The sequence below is a fragment of the Hipposideros armiger genome, unplaced genomic scaffold (genome assembly GCF_001890085.2).
Source record: "Hipposideros armiger isolate ML-2016 unplaced genomic scaffold, ASM189008v1 scaffold_231, whole genome shotgun sequence".
NCBI lineage: Eukaryota > Metazoa > Chordata > Mammalia > Chiroptera > Hipposideridae > Hipposideros > Hipposideros armiger.
The window spans coordinates 491748-508769 of NW_017731581.1; the positions used below are offsets into that span (position 1 = coordinate 491748).

Sequence of the window (17022 nt, forward strand, 5' to 3'; positions counted from 1 at the left end):
AAGTGTAGCTCCTGAGGGAAGCCCTCAGTCCACAGGACTTTGTTTACAAGGTATCATACAGAGAGACCTGATCTCCTAACAGCTAAGTGACCTTCATCCCCAAAGGAGCCCCTCAGGGAGACCACACACAAATAATGCTACCATGATGGATAACAAGGGACACCTAAGCTTGTAGCATTTTGAACACCCTCAAGGGTGGTCAGCCTTTATCCTTCAATTGCTAACAATTCAGTCATTTGAGATCAAATCTTGTGAGCCAGGCGGCATGATCAATGTAGACACTGTAGATTTTCATCAACAACCAAGAGAGTGACCATAGAATAATGACCCATTTTACAAGGCCCATAAACTGGTTCCAAGAGTGACTGCAGAGAAACACAAGTATTCTCACCGAAAGCAGCATGTTTGGACTAAGATCTACTATTTATTGGGCCAATTTGCAAAGCACTGAGAAACACATCACATACATTATGTCAGTTATTTCTCCTGGGAGCCCTGTGAGGTAGGTATTGCGTCCAGATCTTAGACAATACAATAGTTTCACAAAAATAAGCCATTGGCCTGTGATCACGCTGCTAGGGAGAAGCCAAACCGTAACAGGACGCTAACTTGTCCCACACACCACACCAGGATGAACCGACAGGGATAAAACTTCTCCCCCTGGGTGACACATCCGTGTTTTCAGAGAGAAGCAGAATCCCTTCATTTTATAATCACATGTAGTATCAGTGTCATCACTGTCTGGAAAAAGGTGTCTCTAAATAATTCTTCCAGTTTACAGACGCTGCGAAAACGTCTTCAGAAATGGCATTCTCAGCGAAGCTGCCCAACAAGCTCTCTGAAACAGAACATGCAATGAAATGGGACTTCCCCTGCAATGAGTGCAAGTTACACTTTGGAGACTTGAGCTTACAGCGATACCCTGCAGAGATACATACAATAACATTAGGTTCAAGGAGATCAGTGTAACAGCAAAAGACAGGAAACAACCTTGCGTTTGTTCATCAGTAACAGATTCAATCAATCATGGTGTATTCATTCGTTCAGTAGAATCTTATGCAGTCAAAAAAGGAAAAGGGTTCCTTGCTCCTTACATACTGACATGGAATGATCTCCATTTAAAAAAAAAAAAAAAGGCAGGAACAAACTTTGTCTAATTTGTTATCATTTGTGTAAAAAACGCCTTGCACACGCTTGTTTAGGCACAGAATCTTTCTCAAAAGTATCCGGTAAACTGCTGACAGTGCCTGCCTCCAGAAAGATGAACTCAGAGCTAGGGGTAGGAGAGGCCCTTTATTCTAAACCACTTTTGTGTCTTGGCCCATGGGAAAAGTGATGTATTCAAACATTTTTGTTTAATTTTTAAAAATCGACTATTGATTATACATTTGACCAATTAAAGTGATAATTTCTGATTGCAAGAAAAAAACGAGAAGTTTTCTTTGGAGAATCCCTATAAAGTTATAAGGTACATTTTTTAATGTAAAAAGGCATAAGATTTCCTTTATAGACAATTTGTCATTTACCCATTATATAATGTCAAATGCACCTGTAATCCCTTAAAATGAGGATGAGTCTTTTAAGGGAAAGGCCAGATTAAATACATCATTAGGGAAATACAAGCATACTAGACTATGAATTCTACTGAGGACAAAGGCCATTATTTTACATATTTAATTCCCCAGCTCCTGACAGGGGATCTCAGAATAAAGTTTCTCAGTTAATGAGTAGCAAATTGATTTAGTGTTTAAATTGGCAACTATGGAGTTATATGTCAGTTATACTGACAACAGTGTAAAATGAATGGATAATTCACCAGAAACTGGCTTCTTGATTTTAATTTTAATTACCTTGAAACAACATAATTTAGTACCAAACGTTTAAACACCCATTATAATTGCTAAACGGAAATCAGCACTATTTATATCTGATCAGCTATACAAAACTCATCGATTTTTCTTTTGAAAATAGGCAGTAAAAACCCCAAAGAATAAGGGAGAGACTGCTAATGAAAGGTCACGTTTACTAATCTAGCACCATAATTCCAGTCTTAGGACCTCCCAAGTGGCTGGCAGGAGGAAGGGAAGCAGAGAGGGTGTCAGAAAACTCAGGATGGTTCTGAACTTGTGGCCCCATCTGTGTCTAAGGCAACGCAGGGTCTAGCTGAGACTGGAAAGAAAGACAAAAGCTTTTGGTTCGGATGGTAAAGAAGGACCTCGAGAAGAGCAGACTCAGTCTACGAGGGTCCTGGAGGCAGTGCTGGAGTTGACATCATGGACTAGGGGGTTTCTTCTTGGCATCCAAGTCCTTTTTAATGTCTTCAAGTTTTTTAGCCAGGTTTGGTATCTTTAAAGAGAAAAGAGATTATCATCATTTTGCATCTAACCAATCAATATGCTTTCACGTCTCTTCCTCCAAAGATAAATGGTGGTTGTACAAGTTTTTACTTTCCTCTGAGAGAGGCCTGCTAAAGAGTGGTGTTTCTTAGCCTCGTGACTGCAGAAGAAGGACCCCAGAAGTTGTACGTTAAATGCTCCCTCCCTGAGAGCCAGACCCCAACCTCGACTCTGACACATCCACTCAGCCAGCCCCTCAACCCAGCGCCCAGCAGAGCTTGTCCACAGAAACAGGGAATGTGATAGAAGCGAACAGAGCCGTGCCTGGAAAACCAGACAACTCAAGTGAAGGCTGATGGAGGGAAGTCCCTTTGTCACAGCAAAAGCTTCGCTGCGAAAGTTAGTATCATGTTTCCCTTCCTTGTCTCTTGGAAACCAGCATCACCTTTCCAGAATCCCATGGGTGGGTAGTTTTGCCACCGGGTTTTCAACTTCCTCATCTCTAAGGTGAGGCTAATGCAACTCCCCACTTCACAGAGCTCTGTCCTCCTTGAATGTGCCAGACCGCCCCCAAAATTCCCGGTCACCTCTACTAATGGGCAGGAGAGCTGAAAAGGTTATCCAGTTAGTCTTTCAATTCTCACTTCTCACATGATTTGCCACAGAAATGTAAGAATCCAACTTAATCCAACTCTGGGCTAACACAGCTCAGGATCACCATAAGACCATCTAATGTGGTGGGATTTTGCCCTCTTGTGGTGATAAGAAGGACAGAGGCTTCTGCGACTTGAATTATTTTTTTCAAACAGTGGAAAATCTTTCTACAAATTTCACTCCTTTCCCCTCAGATCTATAGACCCCTCTATGCTGGAAGGCACACCTTGCTTCAACAAAGACGAGTCACTACAAATCAGTTACATGGAATCATGGGAGGACGTGGATATGATCACTTACGTCATAATTCTGAGCCAGATACATTCCAACCAGGTTGCCAAAAGTAAATCCAAGCTGAAAGAATAGAACAGGAAGAGTTATACTGAGCTCTGTGCTGCCTGACACCAAAGCAGACTACACAGAAAATATTCTCCTAAGAAGCTCAGATGGTTAGAAGACCCCAGGGTCCAGGCTAGGGCTGGACGGTGCACAGTGCTCAATTCACATCTCGCTTCTACAAAATAAATAGAAACATCCCCCACAAAAGGTTAAAGAGAATACCAAAAGAATAAATGGTAGCACTGAACAAATCTACCCAATTTAGGTAGCTTTGTCCCCTTGTCCCCTCACAACCCCCATAAATACTTGGCAACTTCATCAAACGTCAAGGCGCATAAAAATATGGCAGTTATTTTAAAACACAAAACAAAACGAAAACCATGGCTCTCTTGGTAAGTCATATCCAATTCCAGTTTCAGAATACTGCCAGTGGGATACCGTAAAATTAAGTACACAACGTAAGAAGATCAATGTTGCACACTGTTGGGAAAAATGCATGAAGTCCAAAAAGCATTTATATGTTGTTCATGGGGCGCTCCATAGGCAACTTACGACAGAAAGAAATTAAATACCTAGGAAAGCAACATCCAAATCTGAGGAACGGGGACTCATTGGTCTGAGAAGTTGGCCTGGAGCCAGATAGATGGTCTTGAATGAGGCTGAAAACTCTCTGCGGGACAAGAATGCTTAACCCCTTCCAGGCCAAGACCTGGAAGCCTCATCAGTAGTCCATTTGGATGGCTGGGTGCCATCCCCATGTCCTCCTCCATAGCACACGGTCCCCCCATAGTGTTCCCTGGAGAGAAGGTGGCAAGCAAATGTGAATAAATTGTTTTTCTTCTCAAAAATCAAAGAAGGCAATGGAATAAAATGGAGGTCCAGGAATGAGCCTTTACATTGATGGTCAAGGAATTTTTCCACAAGGGTGCTAAGACATTCAATGGGGAAAGGTTGTTCTCACATTCATTTTGATGGCGATAACCCAGAGCGAATACTACCTGACAGATCTGAAATACGACTCATCAAATTACATTTTCAAAAAGTACACACCCCAACCTAAGTTATGACAGAGAATCTGAACCGTCTTATATTTACTGACAAGGGCTTAAGAAATCTAAAAATAATCTCATCTAATTTAGCAAATGTAGCCACAACTAGCACTCAAAAGGATAGCTAAGAATGTTTTACGGTCTCAGGTGAGAAAAGCGACACACTGACATGAAAGTACACATTATCTAACATTAATAAAAAATAAGCTGATAATTTTATTTCTCAATTTTAGTTTCAGCTACAGAAGCTGTCAGAAGAGGGGGCAGGAAAGAAATTCACCCTTTTTTGTGTCCTAGTCTTCAACCATTCAGATTTGGTATGCAGAACATTATCAGATGTTTAACAACTGCTTCAAGTAATAATAAAACCCACATTCTGTACATTAAAACAAAAATCTGCTTAGGATATGATCTATGAGCCCTGACAATTCAGTTGGCAAACTTGCCACCATGCCCTTACATTGGCAGCACTGCACAAACAGGTCGGTAAGGTTTCATAACCTTGGTATATCAGTGTCACAGCTGTGTTCAGGTTGACATGTGACAGTGTCTTGCTGAGTGGCGGTCATTATTGTTGTTGCGTGTTTTTGTGTGCCATTGACAGAATGTCTGAGCTTGAATTAGAGCAATGAACAAACATTAAATTTCTTGTTCAACTTGGCAAGAGTGGAAGTGAAATCAGGGACATGTTAGTCCAAGTTTATGGGGACGATGCCATGAAGAAAACGGCAGTGTACAAATGGATTAAACGTTTTTCTGAGGGAGAGAATGTGTCACTGATGAAGAGAGGTCAGGGTGGCCAGTAACGAGCAGAACTGACGAAAACATTGCAACAATTCACCAAATTGTGCATCAAAATCATCTGCTGACTGTGAGAAGCATAGCAGATCAAGTAAACATCGATAGAGAAACAGTTAGGAAAACCTTAACTGAAAATCTTGGCATGAGAAACGTGTGTGCAAAAATGGTCCCGAAGGAGCTTACCAATGAACAAAAGCAAAGGAGAGTCAAAGTTTGCCAAGACCTTTGGAAGAGGCAAGACGATGTTTTGGGCCATGTTATCACCGGTGATAAAACATGGGTGTACCAATACGACCCTGAAACAAAGTGTCAAAGTGCACAATGGAAGTCAGCCAATTCTCCACGACCAAAAAAATTCCTTCAGTCCAAATCAAGAGTCAAAATGATGTTGCTAATCTTTTTCGATATCAGAGGGATTATTCATTAGGAATTTGTACCAACTGGACAAACAGTTAACCAAGTTTACTATTTGGGAGTGCTGAAAAGACTGCGTGAAAATGTTAGACAAAAATGACCCGAACTTTTCGCCAACAATTCATGGCTCTTGCATCACAACAATGCACCAGCTTACACAGCACTGTGAGAGAGTTTGTAGCCAGCAAACAAATAACTATATTGGAACACCTTCCGAACTCACCTGATCTGGCCCCCAATGACCACTTCCTTTACCTGAAGATAAAGTTAATATTGAAAGGAAGACATTTTGATGACATTCAGGACATCAAGGGTATAAGACAACAGCTCTGATGGCCATTCCAGAAAAAGAGTTCCAAAATTGCTTTGAAGGGTGGACTAGGTGCTGGCGCTGGTGCATATCTTCCCAAGGGGAGTACTTCGAAGGTGACTGTAGTGATATTCAGCAATGAGGTATGTAGCTCTTTTTCTAGGATGAGTTTGCGAACTTAATTGTCAGATCCCATAAATCCTTTCTTCTACCACCACAGGGAAGCGCGATTTTTAAGATGTAAGCTAGGTTTTATATTCTATAATTTTCCTTAGAGAATGAAGAGGGGGGGGGAGCTCTTAATTCTTTATTGAGCCAGTAAATTAAATAGGGACATTCATGAAAAAGTTAGCCAGTAACACTCCAGAAAGAGGTATATCAGATAGAACTGGTTTGCCTGTTTGCAAAGCTGATTCAAATACTCAAATATCTTATGAATATCTGAGAGTAGCAATGAGGCAAAAATGGAATATCTAATTAAATAAATGAAATCAATCACAGAGTATTGACTAAGCACCATGTGCGTGGGAAATCAAAGTATAAGGCATGTGGCTTCCTCCCATGGAATTTATGATCTATTTTAGAAAGACAAGGCTAAAATACATGAAAGTGCGGTAAACAAAACAGCACATCACCAAAAATGATGGTCTGAATGGGCCACATAGTTTAAGTGCTTTGTGTTAGAAGGCTAATGTAATTCATATTAACATAAAGGAGAAAAATCGTATGATCACCAGATAGGGAAAGAGCATGATAAAAGAGTCAAATCACAAAAAAAACGCCTAAGCTAGAAATAGAAGAGAATTTCCTTAATCTGTTAGAAAATATCAGAAACACAAACATTGTACTAAAATCTGAGAGGCATTTCCACTAAAAGGAGAAACAAAAGTAGGATAACCACTCTCACTACTTCTACTGTGAATTCTAGCTTGGGGGGGGGGGGCTGTGGGGGATAAAAATTGAAAAAGAACACAAACTTCATCTCCTTCACTGGAGATATGATTACCTTCAGTATTGTCTTCCCTGATTGACTGCCAAGTGAATCTACAGACAAACTACTGGAGCTAAATGATTGGCAAGACTGCTAAATACAAAATCAAATCAATGCAACAAAATAACTAGCATTTCTATACATTGGCAACAACTAACTTGAAAATGTAATTTTGAAAAGGAAGCCGGTGACAACAACAAAACTAAAAAGTACCTAGAAATAAATACAACAAACAAGTGGCAATACTATTATGTAGAAGATTTTTTTTAAATGATGAAAGACATGTACCTCAAAAAATGAGATGATAACAATGTAAAAATTTCAGGAATTTAAAGTCATCAAGAAGGCTCTTGAAAAAAGATGGGAGCTGGTCCATTAAGAGTAATTGGGAAGGCAAAAAAGGAGGATAAAGGCTTAAAAAAAAACCAAAAACCAAAAAACAAAACAAAAACATGTGGAAAGGTATGAAGACAAGAAAAGAAGGCCCATAGGTTGGTATGGATCAGAAAAATTAGCCTGAGCTGATCTAAAACAGAGGCTGTACGATTGAAGGGCAGTGGGAAAGGAAAATGGGGCTAGATTAGTAAACCTTGCAAATCAAGTAGAAGTGGTTACGATTTGCTGGGGAAGGACCCAGCTGAGAGTGTCTGAGTGTGTGAATAAGGCCAATGCCGGATGGTCACTCTGGCAGCTGCGAGAGAGAACCAGAACCAAAGGTATCAGGGGTGACATACATAGAACGAAAGGCAACAACCTTGCTTTTTTCTACGGCTCATCAGACCATATCAGGAGTGGCATGTTTTAAAACAAATTAAAAAACTAGAACATTCAGGGAGGGGTAACCAGCAGGAACCTGAAGTCAGGAAGAATGGGTGGAAGAAACAGAGATGTTTAGCCTAAAGAAAAGGCTGGTGGGGTGGGGGACAGCGAAAGAAGTACCAAGATAACGCTCTTCAAAAACGTAAAGGGTTGTCACGTGGATGAGAACTGCTCTTGAACGTCAAGGAGTAGAACGAGGTAAAGAGACTTTGACCAAAAATGAAAGCAATTACCTGAGAGCAGTGAACCTGCTGTACCTGGAGGTGACCCGACGTAAGTGGGATGCCCTAATAGTGCAGACTGAAGCATCAAAATGTTAGTTGAATTAGAGAGCCTAAAGTAGCTCTTCCAACCCAAAGCTGACACTTCCGCATCAGCTAGGCTGGTGTAGCCCGTCCAAGGGCGGAGTCAAAAAGACCTGCTCTGCAAACTTGGCAGTGGGAACATAAAGACAACTCTCACAAGGTGAGCAGTGGGAGGCTCGATGGCTTAAACACACAGCCACATCACTGAGTGCTTGCTGTACGCAAGGCAGCCTTCTAATTCTTTTTCGTGAATTAACTCATGCTCTTCCCAAGCTTATAAAGCAGGTACAGTTATTGTCCAGTTGATGTGGAGGAAACTGAGGCACAGAGCAGTTAAGTAACTTGCCCAAGATTATATAGTGCGTAAATATATGTGCCAGACAGAGCTAAATGACATGCAGCATGCGGGAGAGAAATCAATGTAAGATTATGTCAGTATTTCAAATTTTAGAGTGGCGGGCTGTGGAGCAAAGACAGAAGCTGGCTGTGGGGCGCGGGCTGCAGGGTGGGGAAGAGGTAATGCGTCCAGACGTGTTCAGTCTGAGATACTGGGCATGACAAGAGATGCTCAGTCGGCAGTTGATGACAGGGAACTGGAACTTGGACAAAAGGACTCAAGGTAGCTTTGGAAGCTGTCAGCGAAGAGGGAGAGGTGACAAGGAACACCTCCCCCAAGGGTGGACTGGAGAGAAGAGCAGACAGTCAAGGACTGGGCCTGGAACACGCAGACCCCAGAACGGAAAAGCAGCCAGTAGCAACAGACGAGATCAGATAGGGCCCCTGCCCAGCTGGTGCGCCAAGACACTGATCCCCTCGGCCGGGGAGGGGCCAGCACCAGAGTCGCTCACCTTCACTCTGTGCGGGTTCTTCCACCCAAATGAATCCACGTGAGTTGTACTGGGAAAGGATGTCGGGAAGTACTGAGATGGTGGGATCCAAAACCCAAGGGAGGAGGGATTACAGAGGAGGCGACTAGGAGAACCAAGCGCTGCCCCTTGAAGCGGTAAGAAAGGCAGCACAGAATCACAGGCCACGGTGTACCCCAACTGTATCGGCGCTGCAGGCAGCGTGCACAAAGCCCCAGCCGGGTCCGAGCAGGCCCCCCTTCGAAAGCTTCAGGAGTTTCCTCACAACAAATGTAGCTCAGCCACACGCTGCACTTAGGAAGCCACTGCCGTGAAAGGAAGGGGACACGCAGCAGCAGGGCACAGGGACACATTTTCGAGATTGTGATGATGGGCCAATGTTTTAACCCAAGGAGGAATGAACAATTTATAAGCTACACGATCCAGCGCTGTGGTTTTCAAATCCTGTTCCAGGGAATGACAGCTGTCGGAAACATCTGGGAGGGTTCCAAATGCATGATGACAGTGCATGTGCTTAACCTGTGATTGTTCCATCGCTGTCAAAACTCTTCCCTTCGCCTACGCTTCTGAGGGTCAACTACTCCCCATTTCTGAGAAGAAACTAAATCAGAATGACTAATAACCTTGCAAAAGAGAAATGGAACAATATCTGGGTCCTTATGAGGTGTCTCGTTTTAAGTACTTGAATGTACTGACGCATTTCTAATCCTAACAAAACGACAAGGTAGGTCCCATTTTCAGAGTGTGGACACTGAAGCACAGAGAATTTAAATAACCTGCCCAAGTTTTCCCACAGCTTAAAAATGATGGCGCTAGGGTGCAAACCCAGGAGTCTGGCCTCATAAACAGCAGGACACGATGGCTGGAGATTTTAGGCACCGTCTACTTCAAACCCACAGTTTTATAAAAGAAATGGCTGAAAGTGAAGAGCAAGACTCGTCCAAGTTCACAGAGTTCGCAAACCATTTGAGAGTCATAATCAAAGCAAAAGGTAATACATCCTGTTCTTTCAACAGACACAGAGAGGAGGTGAGAGAACAGAGAGCAAGAGAACATCCACGTTCCAGTTGCTTCCGAGCCCGGAATTTAATGAATGGCTCCAAGCAGCTCTTCTTAAATGCTAAGGATCCTGAACTCTCAAGTCAGTCACATCCACATTTATCCACAGCAAAAGTTAATTCCAGAACCAAATACACTTGCTCTGCAAAAGCACTTACCAAGTGAAGCATAATTGAATCCACATCCTCTCACTTTATCAACGAGCTACAACAGGAGTTGGTCGTTGGTCGCTCCATTATATTATCTGACACTTTGGGGCAAACTGATACTGCTTTCCAACCGAGTGTCGCCTACAACTAAGTAACAGTAATTATTTGTTACTCCTAAACAAACCCCAAGTTAGGACTCTGGAGAAACTTCCAGAAGCAAGGCCACTAAAGAAACTTCCAGAGGCACAGGGGCAACCCTGTCTTATTGGATGGTTTATGTCAAGGATACCCCCCCTTTGGGCCTAGAAAATAAAAAATCAATGACCATCCGGAAGAGGGAAGAAGGGGCATCCCCCCACCCCGCCCCCCAATCTCTTCAATAAATAATATAACATTTGAGAAAGTCTCATCCCAACACCGGATTTCCACCGACCACCTGGAAGCCATTACAATGCCTTCCTCTTTCCAGAGTTAGAGGTGGAAAGCATCCAGTTTTGAAGGCACAGACACTTGAAAGAAAGGCCTTCCCTTGGAAATTGCATTGGCAAGACCTCCTGAAACCCTCACCGGGCAACCTGAAACACGCTGAGCTTTGCCAGAAAACCGGTTTGTTTTTGTTTTGGTTTGGTTTTTTTAAACTGACACAAAGAGCCAGGAGAATTTGTTTACTCATGGGAACAACACTCATTTCGCCCCTAAAATGAGCACTTTGGATAAAGGACGTGGAAGCCAGGGTCTGACTCACGCAAGCAACCAACCAACCAACCATCCTCCAAGTCTGGACGCTTCGAAGAGGTCTGGCTTGGCGTTTCTGCGCCCCGCGAGGCGGCTTACTAATTTGTCGCGTTTATTCCTGGCCCTCCCCGCCCTCTTGCGTCCTCCAAACCACGCCAGCCAGCAGGGCGCTAAGTCAGGGGACGGGGCAGCGTCCGTGTCGGGGCAGGAGTGGGGCCGGTCACAACAGCTTTCACACGAGGATTACACAAGGTACGCGGGGCACGACGCACAGCAAGCGGCTCTGAGCACGCACGCTCCGTCGGACCCCGCCGCGTTTTAGGGGCTGGAAGGGCTGCCGAAAAACACCGGGACGGGGTCTGCGCGAGGCAGAGACAAAACCCCGCAGCCCACCCCGAAAGGCTACGAGCAGGCACGGGGGGCTGCGGGGACCCAAGACGTCTCGGCGGGGTCCGGAGCCTCCGAGGGCCCTGAGCCAAGCCCCCGGCCCGCTTCTCGGCAGCTCCACTCACCAGGAACTGGAGCATGATGTCGGCGAGGGAGCGCAGGGCGGTACGAGCTCCTTGGGCCGTTCCCGTCCAGCCTGCCCGGGCGCGAGAGGCAGAACCCGCCGTCGGCTTCCGGGTCACGCCCCGCCCTCCTCGTCTCGGCCGGAAGCCGCTGGCGGCGTCCTGGCTCCCCCTGGTGGAGCGCGCTGGAATTACCACCTGAATTGGCCGACCGGCCAAAAGGCCGGCTGGGAGGAGCAAGTCTAAGGTACCAAGCAGGGCAGGACAGCTTGGAACATTCCGATGCCGAGGCCTCAGTCCCAATATCCCGCTTTTGCAAAGCTAGGGTGGGACCCTGGAATGCGTATTGTCACCAGCACCCCAACCGGTCTTTTTTTTTTTTTTTTTTCAGCTGAGCCATCCTGCCACCTGTTGGCAGCTCAGCAGCAGCTCAGCTCCGGCCCGGCCGTGAATCAAACCGGGGGCCCTGTTGCTCAGAGCTCCAACTCTTGAGCGAGCTCTTAACCAACTGAGCCACTCGGCCGGCCCGCAACCGTTCTGATGTGCAGCCAGGCTTAGGTCTCCCTGACCTAGAAGGACTCCACGTAGTACTTCCCATCCCCACATGCAAAGCAGAATCACCAGTGGAGTTTTGCAACCGTCTACCTGGGCCCCATGCAGAACCTATGGGAGCGGAAGAAGGATGTACGTTTCAAAAGTTCCACCGGTATGTTACGTAACCTGCACTGAACGAACACCCATTGATGGAGTGTAGGTGCTTAAGTCGTTAAGATGGAGGCCTTTGGGAGTCTCGTACAGCTGGGTCAAATTCATGACTGCCTTGCGCTTTCTGGCAGCCACCAACAAGTTACTCAACCTCTCTGAAGTTTGCTTTCCCTCTCTGTAAATGGGGCTAACACCAGCTCCCTTGTGGAATTGTTGCAGGGATCAAATTAGACAACGTGAAGGATCAATAATTGCATGTCATGTGAGCTCTGGGAGACCTCTTCCGGTTCTCTCTCCTCGCAGAGCTAGCCCATCATACTGTGGGCCACCACCTGCTCCTGGTCATCACATCCCTCGACAACCTCCATCAACACACGTACTTGCACAGCAAGACACCCTTTTCCCTTTGCATTCAGCCTTCTGAATTCACTCTTACGTGCTGTAGTGAGTAGAACTCTGGTTCCAAAGAATAACAGCCAAATCATATGAGCTAAACCCTATGGGAGTGTATTATAAAGTGGACAACAAGGAGGGACAGGAAAGCTATCAGGAATTTAAGCAACATTTTCTCTCCATATCTGCTTTTTTCTCCATATATCTCTGCCTCATTGTTCTCTTTGCCATCTGGTGGGTTTTTTTCTGGTTTCCAGAATATGACCTCTGTAACTTAAACTTGAGTTTACTCATTAACTGATCCAACCAATAGAAAGATTGGGTCACTCTTTCCTCACAATTTTCAAATAGCTAGGAAAGGAATGCTGATTAGTCAAGCTGGTGTCAGATGCTCCCCTATCAATTATAACCAGAAGGGGCGAGGTCTCTTTGAACGAAAGCGCCTGCCAAGAGGGAGGAGATGCTGGTAGATGGTTATAACACATTCTACTTTCCAACATGTCTAGATTAAAACTTGACTCAGTCAAGTCTTGACCAGTGCTTCTCAAGCTTTAAGGTGCCTTCAGATCACCTAGGGATCTTGTTAAACTGCAGGTTCCGATGCAGTATATCTGAGTTGGGGCCTGACATTATGCATTTCTACTCAACTTGCAAGTAATGCAGCTGCTGGGGTCTGTGGCGTTGCAAGACTCCAGACTGGGAGCTACATGATGGTGAGGACTTCATCTATTCAGTTCACGACTTCATCCCCAGTGCCCAGCAAGTGCCTGACACAGCCTCTGCACTGTAAGTATTTATTGAAGTTCCCTGCATAAAACCTTATCCTCATCTTACAGATAAAGCCGTAAATGAAGCCTGGCTCTTTCTCTCATACCCCCAAATAACCACAAGGCATGGAAAAGGCAGAACTTGGGCCGGCCGAGTGGCTCAGTTGGTTGAGTTGGCTTAAGAGCACGAGCTCTGAGCAACAGGGCCATCGGTTCGATTCCCACATGGGCCAGTGACTTTGCACCTGAGCTGAGCTGTCACTGAGCTGCCAACAGGTGGCAGGATGGCTCAGCTTGTATAACAAGAAGATTGCCTGTTTGATGGTGGGCTACGCCCACCCGCAACTAAGACTGAACTAGGCACCTTGAGCTGAGCTGCCGCCTGGATGGCTCAGTGGATAGAGCATGCGCTCTTAACAAGGCTGATGGTTCGACTCCCGCATGGGATGGTGGCTATGCCCACCCGTAACTAAGATTGAACACAGCACCTTGTGCTTAGAGGCCATGAGCTGCCGACGGGAAGCCAGATGGCGACTGGTGCCCTCAACGAAGATTGAAGAACAACTACTTGGCTGGTCCCCTTCCCCAATTCCCCAATGCTGTTCCCCTCCCCCAATTCCCCAATAAAAATCTTTAAAAACAAAAAAAGGCAGAACCCTTGCTACTTTGAGATTATTATGGAAATATCCTTATATAAAATCACCTTTAAGACGCATATCTTCCTTTTACCCCTTTATGGTACCTTAATCTACTAACTTCCTAAGCAGTCCCCTCATTTATTTATTTACTTTTGTTATTGCCATTTTATTATTCATATTTTGTATCTTTTTTTAATTTTCCAATTACAGTTAATATTCATTATATTAGTTTCAGCCCCAAGCTATCACAATCACGGGTGACTTCGAAGGCTGGAAACACATATTTTCCAGAATCCTTACCTTCATCCTAACACCACTTCAGCAATCCACTACCATGTTCATACCCCACACTTTGTTGTCTCCTAGACCTGCTCCACTGGTGAAGTATCATATTCCCAAATCCTACTTCCTGTCCTATAAACGTTTTTACCTTAGCCAGGTCTCCACTTTCTCAGCTGTTCCTTTTGCTCACAGCTGGGCTTCCTCTGGCTTCACTGCTTTTCTATCTGGTCTAAACCTCAAGAAACCAGAACTTCAATCAAGGACCATTAGCCTCAGTTCTCTTATCCACTTCCTTCTATGATACTTGCCTTTTAAAATTCTAATTTTTAATCAATCTGCTTTTTTAAGTCCCATACCAGCGATTCTGAACATCAAAGAAAAGATGGATCAGTCAGTAAATGATATTGATCTAACTAGGTTCACTAGTATTTTTTCCACCTGGAAAAATAATAATGTTGAGACCTGACCTCACACATAAATAAGTCACAGGCCAATAACAACTTAAACAAAACAAATCAAAACAAACAAACAACAACAACAACAAAAAAAATATATATATATATTAAAATTTCTAGGGGAAAAGGGAGAAATTCTTTTGTTAATCTTCAAGTAGGTAGATTTTTCAAATGACCAACATGATACAAAATGCAGATGTCGTAAAAGAAAAGATTGATAAAACCAAGTACATTTAAAAATTTTTTGTATGGCAAAAAGAAAAAAAAGAAAAACATCATTTGTAAAACAAGTGACAAAAGGTTAATTTCCTTTATATAAAGAGCCCATACAAATCAATAGACCAAAAATCTAATAAAATGTAGTTGAAGGATGTGAATAGTTCATGTAAAAGGAAATATAAGTAGCTCAAACATATGGAAGAATACTCAGTGGCATTCATACTGAGAGAAATGTAAATTACTACCATAACAAGGTGCCATTTTTTCTCCAGTTTGGCAAAAATCAAAAAGCTTGATAACACACTGTATTGGAAAGAATAGGGAAACAGGCTGAGCTATACAGTACTGATAGGGATACTGATTGCTAAAACTTCCTTGGAGGGCAATTTGACCAAAATCATCCTAAATTTAAATGAGCATACCCTTTGTCTCTGCAATTGTGTTAAACTGTGTATGCTCGAAAACATTTGTTGTAGCAAAAGATTATTAAACAAATTGTTTCAAAAAAGAAACAATGTTAATAAGTAACTGATTAAAATAAATGAAGCTATACACATACATTATGTGTTGATATAGAAAGATCTTCAAGATAAACAAAAAAAGCAAGGTGTTGGAATAGCAAAAAGATATTTTATGGACATTAACAAACTGATTATAAAGTTTATATGGAGAGGCAAAGACCCAGAATAGCCTATAATATTGAAGGAGAAGAGCAAAGTTGGAGGACAAATGCTACCCATGTTCAAGACTTGAACCAAAGCTATAAAGCTGTAGTAATGAAGACAGTGTGGTACTGGCAAAAGAATAGACAGATAGATTAATGGAACAGAATACAGAGCCCAGAAATAGACCCCCATAAATATAGTTGACTGACCTTTGATAAAGGTGCAAAGGCAGTACAACAAAGCAAAGATCGTCTTTTCAGGGAAACGATGCTTGAACAATGGACATCCACACCTTCACAAAAGGCCTTACACCCTTCACAAAAATTAACTCAAAATGGATCATAGACCTAAATGTAAAACACACAACTATAAAATTCCTAGAAGATAACAATGGAGAAAACCTCAATGATCTTGGCCATGGTGATGCCTTTTTTACATACAACATCAAACATGTGATCATGAAAGAAATAACTGATAAGCTGAACTTCATTACAATTAAAAACTGCTCTGCAAAAGACAGAATCAAGAGAATTAGAAGACAAGCCACAGACTAGGAAAAAATATTTGCGCAAGACGCACCTGATAAAGGACTGTTATCTAAAATGCACAACGGACTAACACTCAACAATAAGAAAATACACCAATTAAAAAATGGGCCAAAGACCTTAACAGACACCTCACCAAAGAAGATATACAGATGGCAAATAAACATGAAATTATGCTCTACATCATGTTATCAAATGCAAATTAAAATGATACACTATTTCATACCTATTAGATCCTGAATACTAACACCAAATGCAGAGCGACAGGAACTCATACATTGTTGGTGGGAAAACAAAATGGTACATGCACTTTGGAAGACAGTTTGGTGGTCTCTTACAAAACTAAACATACTTTTAGCATATGATCCAGCATTTGTGCTCCTCGGTATGTACTCAAAGCAGTTGAAAGTAATGTCCACATGAAAACCTGCACAGGGATCTTTATAGCAGCTTTATACATAATTGCCAAAACTTGGAAACAGCCAAGATGTCCTTCAGTAGCTGAGTGAATAACTGGTCCATCCAGACAATGGAATATTATCCAGCACAAAAAGAAAATGCTATTGAGCTGTGAAAAGACATGGAGGAAAGTTAAATACATATCACTAAGTGAAAGAAGCTAACGTAAAAAACCTACATACTGTATGACTCCAATTGTATGAAATTCTGGAAAAGACAAAACTTTGGAGACTACAAAGATCAGTGGTTATGAAGGGGGTTGTGGGGGGCGGGCAGAATGTAGGGAATGGAGATTAGGCAGAGTGCAGAGGATTTTTACAGCAGTGAAAATACTCTGTATGTTTCAATGAGGGATATATGTCATACATTTGTCCAACCCCCTAGAATGTACACCAAGAGTGAACCCCAAGGTAAAAACCATGGGTTTTGGGTGATTATATGTAATGTAGGATTATCCTTGGTAACAAATGGACCCTTCTGGTGAGTGATGTTGATAATGGGGGAGGCTCTGCATGTGTGTGGGGTAGGGGGTAAGTCAGAAATCTCTGTATCTTCTTC

General features: G+C 43.2%; 1 protein-coding gene across 1 annotated transcript; it reads right to left on the reverse strand.

Annotated features, from left to right (window-relative positions):
- Positions 1 to 404: 404 nt before the first annotated feature.
- On the reverse strand, positions 405 to 11448 carry STMP1 (short transmembrane mitochondrial protein 1). Its single transcript, XM_019654778.1, has 3 exons — positions 11340 to 11448; positions 3291 to 3344; positions 405 to 2346 (listed from the first exon to the last, which is right to left on the reverse strand). Exons 1-3 carry the CDS (start codon positions 11352 to 11354, stop codon positions 2272 to 2274), a joined length of 144 nt encoding a protein of 47 aa, XP_019510323.1. The 5' UTR covers positions 11355 to 11448; the 3' UTR covers positions 405 to 2271.
- Positions 11449 to 17022: the final 5574 nt, after the last annotated feature.